At 31.2% G+C, this 25,499-nt stretch overlaps 3 protein-coding genes and 2 long non-coding RNA genes across 13 annotated transcripts; 2 read left to right on the forward strand and 3 right to left on the reverse strand.

Annotated features, from left to right (window-relative positions):
• The first annotated feature begins 240 nt into the window (after positions 1-240).
• On the forward strand, positions 241-1,970 carry Zpr1 (zinc finger protein Zpr1). Its single transcript, XM_015335120.2, has 3 exons — positions 241-376; positions 465-1,137; positions 1,283-1,970. The coding sequence occupies exons 1-3, from the start codon at positions 248-250 to the stop codon at positions 1,819-1,821; spliced, it is 1,341 nt and encodes a 446-aa protein (XP_015190606.1). The 5' UTR covers positions 241-247; the 3' UTR covers positions 1,822-1,970.
• A 4-nt stretch (positions 1,971-1,974) lies between these two features.
• LOC107074076 (dynein axonemal light chain 1) lies at positions 1,975-3,285 on the reverse strand. 2 transcript variants are annotated; one of them, XM_015335121.2, is made up of 4 exons: positions 2,936-3,285; positions 2,816-2,853; positions 2,120-2,742; positions 1,975-2,053 (listed from the first exon to the last, which is right to left on the reverse strand). In XM_015335121.2, exons 2-4 carry the CDS (start codon positions 2,831-2,833, stop codon positions 2,023-2,025), a joined length of 672 nt encoding a protein of 223 aa, XP_015190607.1. In that variant the 5' UTR covers positions 2,834-2,853; positions 2,936-3,285; the 3' UTR covers positions 1,975-2,022. The 2 variants fall into 2 exon arrangements, with proteins under 2 accessions (XP_015190607.1, XP_089033320.1); XM_089177194.1 differs by having other exon boundaries at positions 2,120-2,509; positions 2,591-2,742; positions 2,816-3,285.
• Positions 3,286-3,495: 210 nt separating this feature from the next.
• Positions 3,496-24,023, forward strand: LOC107074071 (serine/threonine-protein phosphatase 2A 56 kDa regulatory subunit gamma isoform). 8 transcript variants are annotated; one of them, XM_015335108.2, is made up of 10 exons: positions 3,512-3,667; positions 3,874-4,341; positions 4,596-4,664; positions 14,602-14,776; positions 18,986-19,188; positions 19,282-19,676; positions 19,777-20,110; positions 20,194-20,412; positions 20,500-20,724; positions 21,650-24,023. In XM_015335108.2, exons 2-10 carry the CDS (start codon positions 4,339-4,341, stop codon positions 21,797-21,799), a joined length of 1,773 nt encoding a protein of 590 aa, XP_015190594.1. In that variant the 5' UTR covers positions 3,512-3,667; positions 3,874-4,338; the 3' UTR covers positions 21,800-24,023. The 8 variants fall into 8 exon arrangements, with proteins under 8 accessions (XP_015190592.1, XP_015190594.1, XP_089033318.1 ...); XM_089177192.1 differs by adding an exon at positions 12,646-12,884 and having other exon boundaries at positions 3,528-4,341; XM_089177193.1 differs by lacking the exon at positions 3,874-4,341 and adding an exon at positions 12,646-12,884 and having other exon boundaries at positions 3,597-3,667.
• On the reverse strand, positions 6,690-8,229 carry LOC107074077 (uncharacterized). The gene is made up of 2 exons (XR_001476836.2): positions 7,618-8,229; positions 6,690-7,027 (listed from the first exon to the last, which is right to left on the reverse strand). It is a non-coding gene; the product is annotated as an uncharacterized LOC107074077 (long non-coding RNA).
• On the reverse strand, positions 17,310-18,881 carry LOC149030972 (uncharacterized). Its single transcript, XR_016178181.1, has 2 exons — positions 18,741-18,881; positions 17,310-18,623 (listed from the first exon to the last, which is right to left on the reverse strand). It is a non-coding gene; the product is annotated as an uncharacterized LOC149030972 (long non-coding RNA).
• Positions 24,024-25,499: the final 1,476 nt, after the last annotated feature.

A 25,499-nucleotide genomic window follows, 5' to 3' on the forward strand; every position in this document is an offset into this window, starting at 1 on the left:
TATTTTTAAGCGTTAGGATACTAGAAGACATGTTTATACATTTTCCCGCGTTTTTTTTTATTACCTTGAAGTGTCATTGATAGATAGATTTTAATCTACTCAAATTTATCTATTTACAATATCGAATGAAAATGTTTATACTTTCTATATTCGAGTTGCTCTTCTTAAACATTCCGATTAACAACATACTTCGTGGTTAATTAGAATAAATATAGAATGTAAAACATAACCTAAGAAAATAAGAAAAATGGCAGCGAACGAAAGGAAGGCAGAACCTCATTCCGTATGTAAACCACTTTTTCGTAATCTTACGGCAGATGATCCTGAACCAGAGGCTACCGAAATAGAAAGTCTTTGTGTAAATTGTGGCAAAAATGTAAGATAAATAGATAGATAGATAAATTATTGTTAAATTCGAAATATATAATATTTCATTGTTAACTACTTGTTTCATTTATATTTAGGGCATTACAAGACTTCTCTTGACTAAAATACCACATTACAAAGATGTTGTGGTAATGTCTTTTAATTGCGAGAATTGTGGTTTTCAAAATAATGAAATTCAAAGTGGAAGTAAAATATCTGAAAAAGGTATTAAAATTACCTTACAAATTAGCACGCCAAGAGACTTGAATCGTCAAGTAATAAAGTCAGATTTTACCAGTGTTCACTTACCAGAACTAGATTTTGAGATCTTGCAGGGATCTCAAAAAGGAGAAATTACTACAATTGAAGGTATAATAGATCATAGTATCGAAGGATTGGAACAAGACCAACCAAGACGCAAAGAAGAGTATCCAGAAACCGCGGAGGAGATAGATAAATTTTTAACAAGATTACGAGATCTTAAAATACTAAGCAAACCATTTACAATTATTTTTAAAGATATATCTGGAAACTGCCATGTTGAAAATCCAAATGTACCGCTTAAAGATTCTCAGTGCAAAATTACTTACTTTAAGAGATCAGAAAAAGAAAATCATTTACTAGGAATTTATAACGAAAATGAAGAAGCTCTTTTGAAACCTATACAAGATGGAGAACATACGCTAGAAGATATTGAGGGTGAAGTTTTATCTTTCCCTACAAATTGTCCCGATTGTAATAGTCCTTGTGAGACTAATATGAAATTGACAAGTATCCTTTTTTCAGAGATTACAATTAATTAGCTAATCATTCTTTTTCTCTTTCTTTCTCTCTCTCTCTCTCTTTGTAGCTTTATAATTGTAATTAAAAATTGTGATATTAAATATATTATTTTTTTCCTTAAGTTTTTACATAGATATACCTCATTTTAAAGAAGTCGTGATTATGGCAACGATGTGTGAAGCATGCGGTCATAGAACTAACGAAGTTAAAAGTGGTGGAGGAGTAGAGCCTCTAGGAGTTAAAATAGAGGTAACCATTACGGGAAAAGAAGATTTTAGCAGAGACTTATTAAAGTCTGAAACATGTTATATGGAAATACCAGAACTTGAATTAGAAGTTGGGCCAGCAGCTTTAGGAGGCAGATTTACTACTGTGGAAGGTGTTATTGCAGCAACTAAAGAGCAATTGTTATCATCTACAGCCTTCATGGGTGATAGTACAGATGCTGAAAATGTTAATAGAATTGAAGTATTTATATCACAGCTAACAGACATTCTTGAAGGGAAAAGAACAATAACTTTAATATTAGATGATCCAGCTGGAAATAGTTTTGTACAAACCCTGTCAGATGACGGACCTGATGATAAATTGAAAATCACAAAATATGAAAGAAGCTTTGAACAAAATGAAGAACTTGGACTAAACGATATTAAAGTAGAAAATTATGAATAATGTTGTGATTTATATGAAAGAATGCAAATATAATAACAGGAAAGTACAAAGAAAGAAGAATACCCATTACATTGAATTATAAATAATAATAATACGATATTGTAATACATTTTTATCATGGGGATAATAACATTACACATGTAAATACATGCATTATATTTTGTTCTTTAATTGATTTTATTTCATCTAATGTGATGAATTTTATGAATCATCGTCGTCATCAGTAGCGCGCCTAAAAACATATTTGAGTTTCATTTCTTTTTTTATCTATTTTAATACCTAATCACTCTATACATACACTATTGGTATTGAATCAAGTTTCTTCAAATTTGGAAGTCTCTTTATGGCTTGAGTACGCCATGTTTCAGTATCCATGCTTTCCCATAAAGGATTGTTTATAAATAATAGATCTTCTAGATTAGGAATTTCTTGCAATCGATTGAATTCTACCCAATCTCGTATTAAATTATTACCGATATATAGAACTTTGAGCGCTTTAAGCAAGTTTACGCCTCTGGTTTTTTCTATCATATTGTACGATATCCATAATTCTTCTAAATGATCACCTATCCCCTCTAATCCAGAAAAACTTTTGATAGCATTACGAGCAACGGATAATATTCGTAAATTTTTTAAAGAGTTAATTCCACTTATTCTTTCTATCATATTAGAAGATAAAGATAATTTTCTATGAAAAAATACCTCATTGTTACTCATTATTTTAACTTTATACGTTAAGAAGAAAGTATATGATGCTTTTATAACTAACTCTACATTAACAAAAACAGCTAAACTGTTATCCATTTTTTCTATTGGAGGCCATTGAAAAGATATGATTACTTCCTTTGCTTCGCTAGCATTTAATCCCGTTTTTTCTTCCCATCTTTGAATCGCTTCTTTACAAGTCGTAGGTTTGAGATGCTAAAATTATAGATTTTTAAATATACTTGGCAATACAAGTATTCATTACTCAACAAATTATTTGAAATTATACTTTCATAACTGGATCCATAATTGATTCTTATTTTGTCTCTATATATTAACAAAATTAAATTATTTTTATATAATTGTTTCTTAATAACAACTCCTATAATGTTTATTATGTTTAACTAACATTTCAGATGTTTAAACAATCGATTAGACTCCGCTGCATTTTTGGTATCTATATTTTTATTGTTATTAAAATATTTATTTCAATAACAACTCCATGTGTATTTACCAAAATCTATTTATCAATAAATAATTAATCGAAAATAAGTTCCTTGAGAGTGGTAAAAAGATAATTTTAATCATTATTCCTTTGAGTATACGACATATTTTAAATAGAAAGATAATTTCTATCCAATAAACATCACGGATTAATAGAATCACGTTTATAAAGATGTGACTTTCCATTGGTGAATCTATCAACCAATAGGAATTTCATAGAAAAATTTGTCCATAATAAATCCAAACATATTTTTCTGTATAAGCGGTATTACTGTTGGAATGATCCAAAAAAAAGAAATCTATATAAATTAGTAAGATGAGCAAATAGAAAAAGAAAGGAAGAAAAAAAGGGAGAAAGAGGTAAAAAGGCAATATCGGTGGCGTAATCGGTCTCACTAAGGAAAGAAGGAGAGATGGCGATGGCAGCGAAGATAGAACGACCAATAAGAAAGGCCAATGGCCGGCGCATACAGGGATGCCGTGCTCGTATGTCGTCGGTTCGCTTGCAACTAGAGACCGATGTGCCGATACGCGTACTCTCTTGGGCGTACTCGTGTTCGCGTTTTTTTCGATCTTCGTGAAATCCTGTTTTTGTAAAGATAGTTAAAAAATGCCGACCCGGCTAAGGAAGGAGAAGGTGCGTTTGTCACGATAGTTTCCTGGTGTTGCGCTGTAGTGTCTTCGGAACGTTCTTACCATCAAAGTTTTTCTTTGCACGCGATCGGTCTGTCTACGGATCTTTCTGTTTCTGCTCTATCAATTCCCCCTCCCCTCTCTATTATCTACCTTTTACTGTTGGTGTGTGTGTGTCTATCTCTCTTTTTCTCTCCCTTTTTCTCTCAGTGCTGCGCGACGCGAATGGTGTGTCTCCACGGCAGAGAGAAAGAGCGAAGAAGGAAAGAGCTGAAGAAAGAAGGGAGCTAGCGTGTGCGCGCGAGAGAGAGAGTGAGAGAAAAAGAAAGAAAGGAGGAAAGAAGAAAGAAAGAAAGAAAAAAAGAAAGAAAGAAAGAAAGAAAGAGTGCACCGGGGGAACAACCCCGGCAGCCTTAGCTACTTAAGGGTGTAGTAGCGTGGTGGAATTGCCATCTCGCTCGTTTCTTGACCTGATCCTCCGTATACGTTGTTAAATCTACTCTCTTCAACTATCTCTCCGACGCAAAAAAAGCGTTGTTCATCGCTAGTGTTGTTCTAGTAAAAGTTCCCCAACTCTTGCATACGGAGGAATCCATCGTTGGCCTATTAAAGGCGGTCGTGTGAGTTTCGACTACTCTCTCGCGCGTCTCGGGCTCCGACGCACACAACACAATAATGGTATTTTTTCCTTTTTTATTTGATACCGTGCTTTGGATAGTATACATATATATATATATGTAATATATGTGTATGTATGTGTGTATAAATATATATACATTTATGTACACATGTATACACACGCAACATATGAAGCGTGTTTTCGCGAGTGCCAATTCATTCCTCTCTCGAAGGGACGAGTGTAACGCACGCGTGAACACGCGCTTGCTACTACACCAACAAGATCTGCCATGCTTTGATTACTTCTGTTCCAGGAAACGTCATCGAAAACCAGCAAGGACAAGGGAAAGAACGGCAACAAGGATGTCGAGGCCGGCGACGAGGTAAGGTTATATCTCTAGTTTCTCTACGCTTCTTCCCCACGTCTCCCCACCATTGTCACAATCCCCACTATCTCAACGTTTTCCCCATCTCGTACTTAAATATCGTTCCTCTCGCGAGATCTACTCTGTCATCTATTGTACAGTAGATCGTCAGTGTCAGGATCGCCAATCTTTGTTTCTCATTTTCTCTCTCTCTCTCTCTCTCTCTTTCTCTCTCTTTCTCTCTCTTTTTTTATATATATAAATATATCTTTCTTTTACGCTAGAGATTGATTCTTCGGACATTCGCTGCGCAATTTTTTTACACGACTCTCTTTATCTATTTATCTCTCTTAACTTCTTTCTCTCTCTTTTTACAGGCACAATCATTCCTAAGTACGTTCAGATCCCTCACTTCCTGCTTACTGTTTTTCTAATTAGTCTTTAGTAAAACTCTAGCATAAAGCCAATGTCGATTTGGAAGCAGTTGACATTTTAATGATAAGAGAAAGAAAAAGTTGTATCATTTATATGCTTGACCATAACAATTATTCTCCTTCTCTTCTTTCAACTTAGAATTCTCTTAATTCAATGCTCGTGAATCGTTCTACCGTTTACGTATGTATATACATATACTACTGCTGCTACAACTACACAACTACTACTACTATACTACTTATTGTTAGTACTACGTTACACGTCTGTACGCTCGTCGAAGCTTAAAATTAATCGAGCAACGGAACATTCTGCAATTTCGTGCTCGCATTCCTACGAAACCACGATGATGTTTCTTCCCGTATATAGGCGGCCTGTCACGATAAATGTAGCAGATTATAGTATGTTCTTGTTAACGCGATTAGGATCTTTTTTTTTGGTGAAATATACCAAAAATTTTACTAGATTTCAATGTTTATTACGTCTTTTACGTTCTTCATTATCATTCTATTTTTTTTCTCTCCCTATCTCAGCTGTTCTTTACGGTGATTGGTCAATCTCATGGACTAATAACATTTTATGATTATCTTCAGTTTATTTTAGTTAATTTGAGTCAAGTGAAAATTTAAATGTTTTTGACTCGAACGATATAATAATAAAACATTTAAATAAAATAATAATTGAAAAAAAATCTATTCCATGCTTACGGAATATCGTGTCGATGTGTAATATCATTGGGAATAAAACCAAGACGTAACATGAAACGCACTACGGTATTCGTTTACTATTTCACATTCTTATGGGAACAGTATGACGGTTCGTTGGTTCGCTTCTAGACTTTGAAGTTTTGATCGTATGCCGAGACTGCTGCCACGAGACGTGATCAAAATTCATTTATATTTGCATTTATGTTTCATTTTTTCTATATATTTCATCGATCACAATATCTTTTGAAATTATTTAACAGTACTATAAATATATTGATTTACAAGATGAAAGAGATATCATTCGCGTTTGCACTTTAGAATTTAACATGGTAAATTTAATAATATTTCAATATTTCCCAATCAAACAAAAATTGAACAATTAATTATACAAATTTATACAAAAGGATGTTTCAAAACGAGACAAATTATTTCCTCTGTTGTTTGATTCCTGTTACTTCGATATATATATATGTATACACATCCAATTATGGAATACTTAAGAAATTGATTCTAAAATATACAGAACTATGATGCAACCTACTAATTGAAATGTATTTTAATGTACCACTCTTTATTATAAAATACAGTTAATTTAGCCTTTAACTTTGAGGTCGCTAAATGTTCTTGTTTCAGAATCAATTTTCCTGACTGTACGTAATACAAATATACATACACCATTTCGTATTTGCGTAAACATTTTTTATGAAGTTATTCATCGTGTCTGGAGCATCGAAAAGGTTAAACTTGGCGCCACGCGCGCCAACATTGGAATTCCGACGTAGAAAGAACACAAACAGAATGTCGCCGGTGTTGCTTCGTTTTGAGTCGTTGGAAAGACGGCGTCTCGTTACTCATTCATCACACACTCCCCCACCCATCCCCCATCTTTATTTCTATTTTTCTCTCTATCTTTTTTTATATATATATATACACATAATATGCACAAACTGCGCGTGATGACTATGACGACACAAAGATTATGATAATGATAGTGTTGTGATGATGCTCCAGTGCATAATTCACGTAACATCGATTGTTTTACGTCTGATGTAACGTTATTCTTACAAAAGTTATTTCATTAATACAGGAAATTTACAATTAGAAAAATATAGATTTTCCTTCACAAGATGGCAAACTTTTTATTTTGATTTCAGACATCAATTTATTTTTAATTATTTTATTTTATTTCCATTTGTCATCCGCCGCTTTTATGATGGTGTAGTCAATTTGAGTTCAGTTTTACTAGGAAACAAAAATGAATAATGACCATTTTTTAAAAATATTTTTTATCAAAATAATCGTTAAATACGTCTATAACATTTGCAACTACGACGAGATTGCGTTGCGTTATTAAAAACATAAAGGAAAAAAAGACTCATGATCGATTAATCACGAAAATTTATAATAATACACGGATTCCTCGTTTTCTATCATTAACGAGTACGTATGGGTGTACAGTGTTTTAGATTGTATCGCAATAAAGCTTCATACCTATTTTTTTATTAAGATAAATCAGAAAAGAACAATGATTTGCTACTATAAAAATGTTAAAACTTGTTAAAATATTATTTTTTAAATGTGAAAAATCTATAAATTTTAATCTGATGATAATAAAAACTAATCTTGACAGTTCAAATTCTACAATAATTGTTCTTTTTAAAACAAAAAGGAAATAAATGAAGTTTAAGATTTATTGCAAAAACTTCGGCCTTTTCTTTTTCTTGTTTTCTTTTTAGAGTCATACAATATAAAATATTGCACGTCGCGTATATTTTTCTTTCTTTTTTTCATTTTTGCTTATATCCAATGTCGACAAAATCTTAAAGGCTTACGTGTTTCACGTCTAATTTATATCGGACGATTCGATGACAGCTAGAGTAAAATTGCACAAAAATCAAAAGTGCATGCCGTGTCGTATACATATGCATAGGAACATAAGTATATAGTCCGCACGCTTTAGTGAATAGGTGTGATCGAAGACGATTGATTTGGCTGTGTTGCGTTGTTATTTTGTAGAGTGGTCGGGACTGGTGAGTTAACAAAAAGAGAAAGAGAAAGATAGAGTTACGTATGAGTTACATATATTTGTTTTATTATTTTTAAGGTAGATGGCACTACGATCGTTAGAGTTCATATGACGATCATGATCGATTTCAAATATTTCAAACTAAAACGCTTTCTTTTTCTTTTAAATTTCAAGCCTTTCAAAGCCATCGAGTCGAAGAAAAAGTAAATGAAACCGGTAAAATATTGAATCAAATTTGTCCGAAGGAATGAATAATAACGAAAAGTCGTTGTTGCGAATTTTGTGCAAGAACTTGGCACTCAATCTTATTTTATTTAAGCTCAGCCTTTGATTTTTGGCGTCGTTTTTAAAACATGAGGCGAGATGTTTTTTATTTCTTAGTTCTTTTTTTATATATGTATATATATATATATATATATATATATATATATATATATATATATATATATTTATACATGCGCATATAAAAATAAATAAGATAAATATTATGCATAAATTTATATAGATAGTTTTTCTTATTTATATCTAAATGCGAATGTTTATCAATCAGTTTAATTTGTGGAAAGGAATTTTTGAACAATTTTTATCGCCGAATTTTCGTTTTACATCTTATTGTCATTGTCGTCATAAATGATTACTTGTTGGCAACGCCATAACATTGCGACAGATTTATTTTTTTATACCGATAAGAAGTGACTTCTTATTGGCGATTGTAAGCATGATAGATCTTATGTCGTGAAAATGAACTACGATGCAACTCGATGCTGTCGATTGCATTCCTTTATCTGTGGGCAGCCACGTAGTGGCTGTGGTACAGTGGTTCAGATATATATATAATTGTAAATAAGAAGAAGAAAAAAAATAAGGAAAATATATCTCTATAAATGACGAGTAAATTTAAATTAAAGTTGTTTTCAAAAATAGAAAAAAAGAGTAAAACGTCATATATAAAATTGACTGTTATAACCTAAAGTTTCGTAATGCCTATGTTATTATGTTTCCTTAATGTCTATCACACTAAATAAATTTTTAACTTTCAAGAACGAATAATTTTATCGTAAAAGAAGAAATTGATAATAAACATTGAATAATTAATACAATATTCATAAAAATAGTGCTAATTATGTTGATTTAACAAATAGAATTTCTCTATAGAAATTGTAATGTATTTAAAATTACCAGAAATATGAGTAATTGTTAAAATTTGTTAACGTCTTTAATCTGTCGATCTCTCGATTTCTCTTTTCATAAGGATCGATCTTTATCGTCGTCGATAATGTGTACATAAGGAACGGCAGTAATGGCTGTATAGTTTGGTGGGGGAGAATAGAGGAGCCAAAACGAGGTTAGACGACACGAGACTGCTTCTTGAGGAAAGTCATCAGTAATAGTCGGGATAGCACTTAGTATAAGCGATCGCTGCCGTCTCTCGATCGATCGATCGTTCAATCAATTATTATAATATGTTAATTATTATCGTCGAATGATTTTCACGTTATTAAAGTTAAAAAATAACAAAATAATATATCAATAAATAAAAAATAAAGTAAATAGCGCGTTACGCGGCGTAACACACGTGGAAAAGTGTGTCGAGTAGTCAATACGCGTTAGTGTGACATTCATTTTTACCTGTGTTTTACTTGTGCGTTATCTTATTCCGTTCAATGTGTTTATTCTTTAGGTGAAACGAGTGAATCAATATAAAAGTGTGTACGTGCGTGTGTAAATATGAGTTTTTGGCTTCTTACGTTTGTACGTGACTTTATAATCTTTGTCTAGAATCATTATCGTATATACTAGTATCATTTACACTTTATATTTAATATTTTTACGTTATCCTTAACTCATAGTTCTAGTTAAGAATTTTGACATTGCTGAAGAGAGTTTTTCAAGCTCGTAATCTAATTTTCTAAATGGCATTTTTTAAATTCCCGCCTTTTCTTTTGGTATTTCATCGGTTTAATTCTGTAGTAAAGTATATATATATATATATATTGTGCTAGGATATCGATTTATTCGAATGGATTTTTATTTCTTTTCTTTTCTTTTCTTTTCGATTCATTGATCATAAATTATGATCGTCTGATTGTTTGTAAAATGGTTGTGATTAAATTGATCAATCGATCAAATCGATCGTTAATTTATAATTAGGAATTGATCATTATAATTGTATTTATATTTCATTTCGTTCGATATTTCATTTGTTTCGTTTTCTTATATTAGCTTTCTTCTTATTCGAAGTCCTAAGTTCATCGACGATGTTATCGATAATTTTCGAGTTGCCTTTAATCATTGTAACGAGCTATAGCATTCTGGAACTTATTCGTATATTGGAATTTTTTATATGAGAAAAAATCGACGTTCAGATTAGAATCTATTTATTTTACATAAATGCAAATATTTTGTTTTTCTATATCTTGTCGTTCATTCAAAATTAGAAATATTTGATACAATTTGCTACAATAGAATTGAAGAAAATATGTTATTCGTAAAAATAATATTCAGACGATAAAAAATAAAATAATTGTACAAAGTCTTAATGTTTGCATATAAAATTTTAATCAAATCAATTACGATACCAATATACTCGTTGATATATTAAATAAGATAATCAAATTTCGATGGTTTGCATTTATTTTTAGACTACAGAAATTGAAAATAAGTTACGTGTACAGTTTGTTATCTTTTCTAATAATCACTAATATTACTACATCTGTCCGAGTTTACATTAATGGTTCATTGAACTTAACTAGATAGCTACAAAGATATTCTTTATAGCAAATAAATGATTACATTTAAAAAAGAAAAAAACGATTGTAAAAATTGTATTCCAATTTTCTCCCTTATCGTAATCAAAGATTATTATTTAGTGTAAAATTTATAAATAATATCGCGTATACTATATTTAATTAGAAGAGAATACCATGTTAATTAAGGGTTTAATTATTCTTCAAATATTCACAAACATTAAAAGCATGTGAAAGACACATTTCATATGATTAATTTGTAACGCACTCAATTCAACAAAATTATCTGTTCAATTTTTAATCTCACGAGATATCATGTTCACTCGTCATTATTCTATTTACGTTTCACGGGTCAGCTTTTTCTATTTGTTTGAAATAAAAATCATAGAAAATAGATTTTTGTATAGACGAGCGTCCATGACGTTTGATCGCAAATCAGAATAAAAAAGAAAAAATATATTGATAGAGAATTGAATGCAACTGCAACCCTGGACCAAAAGTCTATCTTGATAAAAACGACATAACTTGCTTTCCCATCGAGCGTAGGTTCAGGGTTGAGGCCAACCGAAGATGACCTTGAACGATTGTCAATAGTTCAGCATACCAAGAGAGCCAATCGCTTGCCAAAAGCTCTAATCTTCCTCTATGTCTATCTTTCTCTTTCTTGATCATTCAATCAATCATCCATATTTCTTTCAATAATTTTATTATCATTTTAACTCTCTCTTTCTTCAATTTTATTATAATATTTATCTTTAACATTAGCTCATTCATTTCTTTTTATCTTTAATAATTTATTTTTATTTGTGAATTTTCTTATATTAGAATACTATTATTTGTTTTATACAATAACAATTTATTTTAATTATCTATATAGATTTTTGTTATATTATATATAATTAGAAGGTGCTTCAAAAATAGATGACAAACTTTGGTTTTGCATTATACTTTATCAGAGGATGAAAAAAGGTCAAACGAACGTAGATCCGGAAACTCTTCCTTTCTGAAATATAAATACTTCATTTTGAAAATTTCTTTAAACGCGAAAAGTATTTATATATCAATAGTAAATATCTACCAGATCTATGTTTATATATATTTCTGAAGCAATCCTTGTATCGTTTATTTTATATACGTATTTCATATATATAAAGTTATTTTTTTCAAATTCGATTATACCTATTGATCTTAATTATATCATTTTGCACGGTTCTGTTAAATAGAACGTAGAGATTAGAAGTTTAGTATTACTTGTTTGGGATTCGTTACGCAATATTCATCAGTCTACGCTCGTTGTTTATCGGTATTCTTCTTCTTCTTATGATACAAGCTAACATATAACTTTAAGCATAAACCAATAATTATTTACCGATTCATTCTTTCATGTGTACTTGTTTTACGTAATTCAGTCCGACTAAAAAAATGGAATTTTTTCAACATTGCTATTCCTCAATAATATTATCAAGCGAAACTCGACATTTTTTGTACTTCGCTTCGACCATGATAACAATCGATAACTCTGATAAATGATATTCCAAAAGTTATCTAACAATATGCGCGTGTTAGTAAGCACGTAATAAAACTTACTACTTGTTAACACTTTTCAAAACTCATCTGTGTAAAGCTTAGGTATCTACTTCTAAGATGTAGCTCGTTTAAAAATGAAATTAAATAACTCGATGAAAAGTTGTTTGATATTTAGACAAAAAATCCATAAAAAAATAATTAATCCAGAATAATAGATCCTTTACAAAATGTATATTTCTATAATGAGATATTATTATTATTAAGAGTTATTAATTTTTCATAGGAATTATTAGAACAGAATCAAGACAAATTATCAGTGCACGTTGTTCATTTTCTCTCTCTATTTTTTTCCCGAAATATTCACAATATTCACAGTTTCAATAAGAAGGGTCCTCGTTAGACTTAGAAACAATTTAATAAAACAATTTCTTGTATATGAGATTATTCAAATAAACGACTAACTAATGACTTGTAAAAACAAAAATCAAAAAACAAATCACCAAAAAGAAAACGAATAAAAGTGTGTGGACGGTGATTGAAAATTTCGTGTATTCCTAAAGGAAGTAATTCATCTTGGAGAAGCGGAAATATGAGTGTCATGGCGGACAATAGTACGTGACCATTTCTTCTCGCGGAGCACGCAACATTTGGGATTACGAAGAGAGACACAATGATGATCCTCATTCGATGATTTTTTTACTACAACGGCATCCTGGATCAAAGTCGTCTGTCTTTCTCTTAATCGTATAAAATGCAAGCGTTTAGCAGACTCGCCTCTGGAAATGTGTTCAAGAAGAAGGCAGGTTTCGTATTGAGAATGTTTCTGTACGTACAAATCGGCGTTATCGGTTTAAAATCTAGTTCTTTCGTATTATTTTTTGCTTTTCTTTTCTTTTTTTTTGGTTTTGCTCAACTGTCTTTTTTTAAATTTTATCTTGATTTGTTATCTTCTTTTTCTTTCAATTCTTTGTAGTTTTTTTCTCTCGTCATTAGTTCGTAATGTCATTTATTATTAATTAATCTCACTGATATATCCTTCATCAAGATTATACGACTTTCAAATAATGGATTCCTCTCTAGGGTCATGTTAAAACAAAGCCAAAAAAGCCATTTGGAATTTTATCTCACGTGTGAACACGCAACACCCCTTAACGAGGAGCACGACAGGCATGTCAGGCTGCAAACAATTCGCCCACGTGGTTTCTATTTTAAGCGTCATACTATATGCTATATTTATCTTTACTGCTGCAACCTCTTAAAACACCGGTAACGACTGTGGAAGAGTAATTAGAGGCCGGACGAAAGAATGAATAAACGAGGATACGCATAAAAGCCTTTTTTTCCTCTCTCTCTTTCTCTCTATCTCTTTCTCCTTTTCTCTAACTTTCTTTCTATCTTTTGTTCATTCTCCTATTTCTTTCTTTTTCACGATGGGACGAAAGAATTGTGTAGTAGTTTTTCACATTGTAATAACGTTAATATTCGCCCATATTTCGGAAATTTTTCGCAATTCAATGAGTTTCAGTAAGTTGGTCAAAAAATATAACAATATAACATTTTACTCATTCATTCATCCTCGTTATTTAATAATATAAAACGCTTATTATTTTTATTTGGATATAATATTTTTATTTCTCTTACTAACCCTTTCTTTATAGAAATTGTTTAATTTACATCTTTTTTAATACTGAACAACATTTCAAGCTTTAGTATAACGTTGATAATAATTATATTTTCACATTTATTTTTTGTTTAAGTTTTTCTAATTTGATATTAACTTCTAATAAATATCTTCACGTAATTTTCTATTAAATATAAACTTTACGTAAATATTGTTACGTGAAGCTACTGCAACGAGAGAAATGTGATATTCTTCTTAGAGAAGTTTGTATTTACTTGACAAAAGTAGAAAGGACGGTAATGTTGGACTTGCAGTTCCGCCAAATATTGTGGCTATTTGTGCGAATCAAAATCACACATCTCTCGTTACAAAGTTGTCACGGTTTACTTATATGCTTGAGTTTATTTAAAAATCTTTCCCTTCGCCATTATCCATTTTCCTATCAAATTTATTCGCGATACAATCTCTGTTTTAAACGAAATTTATTATATTATCCATAGATACATATAATTAAATATATTTTATTATAATTACAGGCGGCCCTCGACTTTCGCATAATTCGCTATTTCGCACATTTTTAAAGATTCAACTGTTTAATCCTCTGCGATCGGATGTCCCCTCCCAGGGGACATCATATTAGCCATCAGATGACAATGTTGTTCGGACAAAAAGAACAAAACAGTTTCAGTCTATCATTAGGGCGTGCGTCAACGTGTTGTGCGTTTTGCTAATTTAGATAAATACTTTAAAACACAGTTTCTGGTGCATATTTTTTTACATCCCTGTACTTTCGAACATTCAACATTCGCACACACTTTCAGGAACCAATTATGTGCAAAAGTCGAGGGCATACTGTATATTATCTTTCTTATCATCGATTTATTTTATTTTGCAGACGAACAAAGTGTCAGGTGGTCCTTTACATGGAAATGCCTCACCTCCACCGACACTCATCAACAAAGTCAAGTATCAGCCTGGTGGACCTGTTATCAAAAAGGATAAAAGACAAAGCAGTTCAAGATTCAACATATCAAAGAACCGAGAACTTCAGAAGCTCCCGCTCTTGGCAGGTTTGTTTTACTTTTCATTTGATTAGAGTATCGATTTTTATCTTCTACCTTACTCGTCCCCTATATTTTTACGTTAATTTCTGTTTGTTTTTAATTTTATTTTATTCATTTTTGTCTCCATAATTCCTAACAATAAATTAAAAAATAATTTTTAATTGTTAAGCCTAGTTTGAAATAGTGTATTTATTTTATTAATCCTCTGAACTCAGTTTTTTGCCAAGTTTTATTTTATTTATTATTATTATTATTATTGTTATTATTATTGTTATTATTATTGTTATTATTGTTATTTTTTTTATTATTACTATTATTATTAATATTATAATTATAACTATTTTAATTATGATTATGATTATTATTATTATTATTCATAATCTTTTTTATAATTGTTTAAAATAAAGTAAGATAAAGTGATAAATATTTGCTATATGTATTAATATAAAGTTTCTAAAAAAATAAATAAAAATAATCCACTAAGAAATATGCAACAAGAGGAAATGATTATTATTTTCACCTCAGAGATAATGTACGACTTTTATAGTATATCTATATATTATCACTTTCAATGTAACATATGAGTTCAAAGGGTTAATAATGCATTAAATAATAATACGTTTTTTCTTACAAGATATTACGAACAGCTCTGAGAAAAATGAAAAAATTGTAGAATGAGAATGGTAACGTTAGAAGAAAGAACGTCGTGCTTAAGTTATAATAGAATATATCGGACATACACGCACTCATGGTATCGCATCCGATATTGGATTTTTTTTTATCTAACACATTACAAGAGCTTCTCCTTTCCTACTCTTTTTTCATTCTTTTTTTTCTGCTCAAAATCATCTGTCCTGATGTAAATACATAATCCTACGTTTATTCCGTCATTTTGACAACGTGTGAATTTTCGCAAAAAATTAATTTGTTAGTTTAACTGATAGAAAAAAATTATAGGTTTCTGAGAACCACCTAGTCCAAATCAAATTCTACCTTTCTTATTGTGTTTAAAACTTTTCTACTTGAGTCCATACTTTGGACAAGAAGAATCTTCTTTTAACCATTTGCATTGTATTCGAAGTAAACATTAGAATGGCCCTTATCGACCTCTTTGGTTGGAACGGATGTTACCTGACGTTCCACTTTCACGGATAGATAGACAATAAGCTTTCACGTTAATTAAAATTACTTTGTCGGGAAGCTACGTCCTCGGTTAAACGACGGAAAAAGCGTTTAAAAAGAAGCCAGTATTTTCTTTTTGTCATTTTTGAGTAGTATCACCGATGTCATTAACGTATGCAACAATTTATTTTTCTCTCTCTCTCTCTCTCTCTACCCCCCCTCTGTTTTTCCTTCTAGATTTTCATTATTCATAAAATGTATTTGTATTACTTAATTACACATTCATGAATTTGATAATTAAATTTAATCGATCACAATTCATTACAAAACTAATTAAAAGAAGTTAAAATGTTTAATTCGATATAAAATACGAATTTGAAATTTAAAAATAATTGTAAACCACACTGTTGACCTGATATTATATATTTGCAAATAATTAAATTAAAATCGCTATTAATAATATTAACCACTTGCGCTAAAAAAACGTGTCACGCACGTCGAAATTTTTTGTTTCAAAATACACGTATACACCACATCGATAGACGTTTATCGCAAAAATGAAAATAACGTGGCCCACACGTCGCGTAACAACCAGATTGTTTATTTCTCGAGTTACAGCTCCAGAGTGCACGACATCGCATAGTAATAGATTTATATTATTTTCATCGTATCAACCCATATTGTAAAATGGAAAATAATAGTAAACTCAGTGACATTGTTTCGACAAGTGCAATATTGTAGCGCACGGCACCGCAACCGTGAAGCTTATTCTAGGGACCTTGGCTTATTCGTAGCGCAAATGGTTAAAGATTCAAGAGAATAAGTAATATAAAAATAAAGCAAATGTTATCTATTACAATAAATGATACTATAGTAATTGTATAAGTTTCATATATATGCAAATGCGAAGGTATATCGTGACCGGATCCAAACAATATGCTTTTTTTTTAATCGAAATTTATTAAATAAAATAGATCAATTTAAAAAGAAGACAAAATTGCGAAACTATTGACCGTTAATGTTTCTTTTTGATTTTCTATTGCAAATGGTGACTATTCAATTGGTAACTAGAGACAAAGCGATATCATGCATCGGTGTATTAGTTTAGAAAATGAAGCTGGAACCATATGAATCAACCCACACATGATGGAGACAACATAAAAAACGTATCGCTTACATTATTATCATGACTTTCTCTTTTTTAATATTTTATGCGAAATATATGTTTACATACATATATACATACATATATACATATCAAACACAAGAAAACATTGATTCTGAAGTTCTACCTACTAGAGCTTTATAGGAATTGGAATATCTAAAGTTGTATGAATGAGGAAGAATACTTATATGTGTGTATATATATAAACAAAATATTATCAATATAACGGTACAGTATAAAATCAATACCAAGTATTGTTTATTATATTTATTTATTTTCAAAAATTTCCCACGCTCTATGTTCGATCAATGCTTATCGCTAAACAACATCTATATATACACATGTGTATACGTATATTTCTATTTTTATCAATTTTCTGCAAACGTAAAAAAATATCTATATTAAAAAAGAACATTATACGTATCACACATCCACGCAATATAGTCTATGATTCTATTAATTTCCCGATCACTTACTTAACCTCCAAAAATGACATTCCTCTTACAATTAATTTAAAAAAAAAAAATTAAAGCTCGAAGAGATTTATTGATAAAATGAAAGATGGACACGATAGATACCATACGATACGATAGGACATGACAGGCCACGAGTGTAACACCATTTAGCACCGTAAAAAATTATGCATTACTTTCTCGCAAGAGGAAGGAAAATAGAAAATCGGTGTTCCCGCCCTTTCTCAATGCGATTAACACATATATGTAGGTAGCAGGCGTATGCCTTTCTCTCTTTCTGTATATATATATCGGTGTGTGTAGGTGTAGGTATAGCAGAGTTGGTGCGCCGGTCAATCGGGGTTGCTTAGTTCGTTCTCGACGAGTGGCAGCAGCGGCTCTCTACGTCACAGTCTATCGATTCTATTTTATACATACATAGATACTCTCTCTTTCTTCCTCTCTAGCTCGCTAGAACGTCGCGCAAGCGTTTCTCACTTCAATTCACACACCGTTTCTCGTTTCTCTTAACGTAAACACACAGTCCTCTCTATCCTATTTCTCATTTTACCTCATATTTTTCCACTCTATTGATCATTGCCGGTCATCATCATCATCATCGTCATATATATACTTATATATATGTATATATAAATAAATAAATATATATATATATATATATATATATATCCCTTCTTCCCTTTCATCATTTTTCTTTTTGCTCTACAGTATTTATACACACGTCTCTTTTCTTCTCTTCTCACTTCTCCCCTCCTCCCTTCTTTTCTCGTTCACCCCACCTCTTTTTACCTTGTTCAGGTTTAGTACAAGTGAGCCTAGACCATCGACCTTTCTTTTAACTGAGAGATACAATCACCTTTGACTCGGCTTTTAACGAGATCCGTAAACTGCCCGCGAAATACAATTTTACGTATCTCGAATTACCACCGCCAATAAAATTATATAGTGTGTGACAGTTCGAAAACAGTGTGAAGTAGGATTCTTCAGTCGGTCCGATCGATTCTTCAACTTTTCTCGTAGGAAGCAACAGATTGTTGCGTACGCTTACGAAACGTAATAGAGACGATATCAGAGATGTTTGTTTCTTTAAGATCTATTGAGAAACAGATTAGTTAGAATGACTAAGTGAATGAAGTAGGAAAAAAGTAAAGGTGCTGTAGGATATCAAAAGCAAAGTTTTTTAAAAGTATTAAAGAGATTGTATACCTACATAATTACAATGGTTCATGTAGGAGGTATTGGCCCTGCTATTGGGGTCATAGGTTTACCAAAGAGTCCTAGTTTTCATCAAGGTTTAGCTTTTGCCACAGTATTACCTCAGGAGCCGCACAAGTTTTATTCAGCAACATTTGCTTTGCATTATCAACAACTTCAGCCTTTCATAATTGGTAAAATTATCTAAGAGTATATTATTTTTATAAACATATTAAACCAATTCTTGTTTCTTTATTTCAGAGACGCAACAGGGGAATGAAAGAGAAGAACTTTTCATACAGAAGTTACGCCAGTGCTGTGTACTTTTTGACTTTGAGTCCGATCCACTGTCAGACTTGAAATGGAAAGAGGTAAAGCGTACTGCCCTTCATGAAATGGTTGATTATGTAACCAAAAATAAAAATGTTATTACCGAATCAATTTATCCAGAAGCAGTAAATATGGTAAGTTAAATATATATGCATAATACTGTGAAATTGAAAAATAATAAGGAATTTATACTAATTATTTCATTTGTAATCTACTTCATTTTATAGTTTGCTGTTAATTTGTTTCGAACACTTCCACCATCTTCAAATCCAAATGGTGCTGAATTTGATCCGGAGGAAGATGAACCCACTTTGGAAGCAGCGTGGCCTCATTTGCAATTAGTGTACGAATTCTTTTTAAGATTGTTGGAATCTCAAGATTTCCAACCATCTATTGCAAGACGTTATATAGACCAAAAGTTTGTCTTACAATTACTAGAGTTATTTGATTCTGAAGATCCACGAGAAAGAGATTTCCTGAAAACAACTCTTCATAGAATCTATGGAAAGTTTCTCGGTTTAAGAGCGTACATCAGGAAACAAATAAATAATGTTTTTTATCGATTTATATATGAAACTGAACACCATAATGGTATCGCAGAACTTCTTGAAATTTTAGGAAGGTAATATCATTATTCATAAATGTTTTGAATTTGAGCTGAATGAAATGTATCTGATAAATTGAATGATGTGACATATATTTATCGATTTTATTTATTCCAGCATTATAAATGGTTTTGCTTTACCATTGAAAGAGGAACATAAAGTTTTTCTTTTAAAAGTGTTGTTACCTTTGCATAAAGCCAAATCGTTATCAGTTTATCATCCACAATTAGCATATTGTGTTGTTCAATTTTTGGAGAAGGATCCATCTTTGACAGAACCTGTAATTAGAAATTTATTGAAATTTTGGCCAAAAACACACTCTCCCAAGGAAGTTATGTTTCTTAATGAATTGGAAGAAATTTTAGATGTAATAGAGCCAGCTGAATTTCGTAAAGTACTGGACCCATTATTTAGACAATTGGCAAAATGTGTCTCGTCTCCTCATTTTCAAGTGCGTTTTTTATTCCATAGCTTTAGCATCAAATATATTTGATTAAAAACATAGATTTATAACTTTTACATCCTTTGTTTTAGGTTGCAGAAAGAGCCCTTTATTATTGGAACAATGAGTACATAATGTCATTAATATCAGAAAATTATTCCGAGATTTTACCGATCATGTATCCAGCTTTCTACAGAAATTCACGTAATCATTGGAATAAAACGATTCATGGATTAATTTATAATGCTTTGAAGCTATTCATGGAGATGAATCAAAAAGTATTTGATCAGTGTACTAATCAGTACAATCAGGTATATTTTATAGTAAGAAAAACTAATATAAAACATTAATATTAGTTATACATTTACATATATAATTGAATATTTTAACATATATAGGATCGTCAAAGAGAACGTAAACTTATGAAAGATAGAGATGAAGCATGGATGCGCGTAGAAACATTAGCAATGAGACATCCACATTATAATATGGCAATTAATAAAAGTATGCCAAACATTCCATACAGCTTGACGCAACATTTAGATAGTCCTTCACCCGATGAGGATGGTGATCCGGATCAAGCTCCGCTCACTTTAGAAAAGATTGAAGCTAAAGCTAATGAGGTACGATATAATATATTATTTATAATATATATTGAGTTGTCCGGAAAGTTCGTGCCAATTTTGACGGAATATTGAAATGCAACAAAACTGTATTTAAGTTTTTTTTTGGTATATATTTATTAAATTATATATAAGTTTATTTAATTATATATAACCATTCTGTTCAACAACTTTTCTCTATTTTTAACCACTTTAAACCACTATAATGACGTATACCGTACGTTGAGACGTTTTTATCTCAAAACTGAAAGCGACGTATATCATACATCGCGTAAAAACCAGGTTGTTTATTTCTCAAGCTACAGTTCCAGAGTGCATGATGTCGCATAATATGTAGACAATAAGCCTATATTCAGTTTTTTTTAATATTTTATTTATTTTTTTTATATTTTTTTCTGTTTGAATACATTATCGATCTTAGTGAAAGAAAAAATTCCATTCAGAGATTAAGAATAATATAATATAATAACTCTGAAGGGCAATAAAATCCCAAACAAACTCAAGAATTATCGAGACATATTAGTGCGACATAAACCTTTTTATAGTGTCGGACCCTTTGAGTGGTCTCGGACATTGCTTCCTATACAATATGCACTTGGTCCCGAAGCAAAAAAAGATTTTAAACATGTCAAAATCTTCGTTTTACCGAAGCGCTTCGAAGCGAAGCGAAGTGTGAGAATGTACACTGTAACGCTGGTTAAATCGTAGTGTACGGCACCGCAATCGTAAAGTTAATCATAGGTCAAGTGGTTAAGGGTAACTTAAAAATTTCGTCCTTCCAGAACTTCTCAGGTTTTTCAGCAAAAGAACTTTCATACCACCTACCGAAAATCGGTACAAACTTTCCGGACAACCCAGTAATTAGTTAGTAGATTTAAAATAAAATAATATTATGAAAATTTAATAAATACTTAATATAATACAGGCGAAAAAAATAACAAATGCAAATTCAATGAAACCACTTTTACGAAGGAAGAGTGATTTACCACAAGACTCCTACACAATACGGGCTCTATCTGATCACAAGCGAGCTGATGAATACCTTGTAACACCGCCTGATCCGAATAATTGCTAGTCCTTACCTTATTCTCTTCCAATTTATCCCCTATTTTGTTGTAGTAAAATCACAAGTTAGCTATTTCCGGGGAGATGGAAAAAAACGGCGATAAACATACGTTGGCAGTGTCTGCCTTATAGAGCCTTATATTGTGCGGAATCAATAACATTTAACGTATATTAGAATTTGGTTTGCTCGTGCTAGAGAAAATATCTTCCTCTTATTATTCCCTTTAGATTAGGAAAACATGGAAATTTGCATGAAAATAATAATGTCCATTTGATGCATCTAGATTACTTATTTCTTTTCTCAACACAAATCACTAATTTAAGAAGTTGTTAGAAACAAAAAAAGAAGAGAAAATATTTAAACTATGTAATGTTTGAGATAAAAATATGGTTAAAATGGGCTCTAAATTCATTAGACATGAAATATTTAGCACAAAAAGACATTTAAAATGCAAGTGTATGCTATATGTATATATATATATATATGTGTGTGTGTGTTATATATATACATACACAAGTATATATGATATTACTGGTATAAAGGACATTATTAATGCTGTGGTTTTCATGAATTTGGTATATTCTAGAAAAGATTTTATACAAACGAGGATACGGAAGACAAAAGGAGCAGTATCATCGATAACGTTTACTCTGTGTTATCATTAAATTATGCTAAGCTAAGCGAGCTTGTTGTGTTAATAACTATGATAAATGAAGTTTACGTTTACGTGTACATGGTGTAAAATAATCTAGATTATCGCTTTAAACACTTCCAGCTCGTATTAGAGCAGAGAAAACGCAAGACGTTATTACTTTAGAATGTATACGACAGTGCTATTTTAGAATATCAATCATTATAAATCCGGATACTTCTACGTGTACTACTATTACGATTAATACTATTACTATTACTATTATTATCACTACTATACAACTACGATTACTTTTGTATCTGTTGTGCCTAGATGCCTGTGGAATAAATTCACAGAAAAGCGCCTCTGCTTTCTCAGAATGATTGTTGTAAGAAACATTATAAAGAGCCATGTGTGCGGCGAGTTACATTTTGCTTTTTGCTAATACCATTAATCGATAATCACAGAATTTTTGGATATAGCTTCTGTAATATTGTCTTTGTAAGCTCGTCGCACTTATTATTGTTAGATGAAAAAAAAGAACAAAAAATAATAAGAAAAAAATGCAGAGGTTATTACGGCTAAAAGATTAATGAAATCTAGTAAAATAGATAGAAAGAGCAGATAAAAAGAAGCATTAAATAAAATACATTTAGAACTGTGCACTGCTGGCAGGCTGTTACGTTATTATCGATAAATCCGTTGTTGAATATATATAAGCGCTCGCGCTGAAATATTAGGAAGTGATGCTAACAAAAAAAAACAAAAAACGCTATAAACTTATTGTTTCATTTTTTTTCGAAGGAATGGCCACTTTGTCTAATGTTTATCGATGATACGATTATTATTATTATTATTATTATTATAACTATTTTAATTATGATTATGATTATTATTATGACTATTATTATTATTATTATTATTATTATTATTATTATTATTATTATTATTATAAAAATTTATTCTTATAATATTTTTAGTATGAATGATAAAACGTAGCATGGTGATAATGCCCATATTGATGCCACCCGGCATGCCTAAAGAACTTATCATTTGAATAATTATGTGGTCTCATAAATACCAAGAAACATGCATAAATACATATATAATTAGAAACAAAAAACTATTGAAAGTATTTTATCTATACATTGTGTCAAATCGGAACATTCAATATCTCATTATATATTTTCAAAAGAACATCGAAAAATATCATTATAAGATAGCGAATACGAATGTATACGTTATCTAAAAATTTATATCATTTACGTAAGCAATTAGAAAATTTCATGAAAATACAGAAATACATGAATACTGCCGGATGTTCCTCATCTAGTAGAATATAAATGTATTACACCATACCGCCGAACTTTTTTCATACTTACAGAGTAATAATTCTTACTAAAAAGAGATTATTAATTCGCCTCGACGAGTAATCTTTTTCTTTGTAAATTATTTCGAGAAATTTCAAGTTCTCACTATGCCTTATATGTATTATATTTGTGTAAGAACAGAGCTAATTAAAGTCTGTAGTTCATACGTTTGTAAATATCATGTAAATAATATAATTATGTTGGAATGCAGTCTACTGAATTCCAAAGATAACGTAAAGTTTTTATTTTAAATTTTAAATGCAATATAATTTTTCTTTTTTTTTCTTTTCTTTATACAGTGGTCATATCTAGGAGAATTTATTCAATGCAAAATATAGAGAAAGTTATGTGCTGAAATACTATACACTTTCTATAATAGTTGAAATATATCAATGATTCGTATAATTTATTTTTTGCAAAAACTCTTTAAAAAAAAACAGGAGTGTACGTGTGCAAATTCTCCTACCGCATTAGTATGCAAATGTATGTAGTACTACGATTTGTTACAAATTTCATAATTAAAATATGGATACACCATATTACGCGCTATTTGTCTCGCGATATGGAAAAGTATAAAGTAACTGTGACACCAAGTAATTTTATTAAAAACGTTTTAATTTAAGTAGAAATGCCCCATGAAATAACTTTATTATCATACAAATGTTAGATCACTAGTTATTATAGAATTTTATTAAACTACAAGCTATTAAAAGAGAAAAAGAAGGAAAAACAAAAAGACATGTAGTTCTCAAGTAAACATTCTATAAATTGCTCTCTCTAACTATATCAGTATTCCATTATCGAGTTTTTGTTTAATATGATTTAATCATTTGATTTTATTTCTTACGTATATTCCTACAATTTGTTGAAAACATAATTTTATAGTAAATAAAGAAATAAAAAATATCAACAAATAAAGTTTTTGTGATAAACAATCTCAATTATTTTACTACAACTTTTGAGAATTTCTTTGAAAAGAAATAAGAAAAATTCTGTGCGATATAAAATGTAATCTAAAAATGAATACTTAAAATTTTCATTTACAAGTTTTATATCCTGGTATCATCCTGAAATTATAGTTGATTCGAAATTTAATGTTCGAAATAAATGATAATTTTCTTTTAAATTTGAATTTTAAAAATTAGAAAAAAGAGTTAAAGCTGTGGCGTCCCACACCTCCTCGGTGCTGACACCTAGCGGTCGACTCGTCAGGTTGCGGCGCTTCTCACCAGGACGGTGCTGACACCTCTCTGTATACCGGCACCAACCTTCAGGTCACTAGCAACCGCCGGAAATGCGCGCTTCCGGTGGGGGAAAAATCCGCTCGGCCACGTAGCCGGTCCAGAGGGTGGCAGCGCCGGATTGGCCGGGGCTTGTGGCGTGATCGCGACCCGAGGCGTTGATTGGCGGATCAACGTGGCGTAATCTCGGCGCGTCGTCCTCCGCGCCCCGATGATCTAGGATTCAGCGGAAGCTGGATCGATTTCGTCCATTCGTGTGCGGCACTTCAATTTAATCAGTCGATATTTTCTTCACTCCGGTGAATTCTGTGATATCTCGCTGTAACCGTTAAGAATTCTCTGTGTCTCTTTCGTCGTGTGCTTGTTCCATTATTTCGATTGGTCACTTCTGTTCTCTGCGTGGATCACTAGTGTAAAAAGGAAGCTTCCATCGGCCCTAGTCCGGCGACGGCGATTGGTCAATTGCA

Source organism: Polistes dominula, unplaced genomic scaffold, assembly GCF_049000335.1.
Source record: "Polistes dominula isolate Pdom_NZ unplaced genomic scaffold, Pdom_raw_medaka contig_20, whole genome shotgun sequence".
Lineage (NCBI taxonomy): Eukaryota > Metazoa > Arthropoda > Insecta > Hymenoptera > Vespidae > Polistes > Polistes dominula.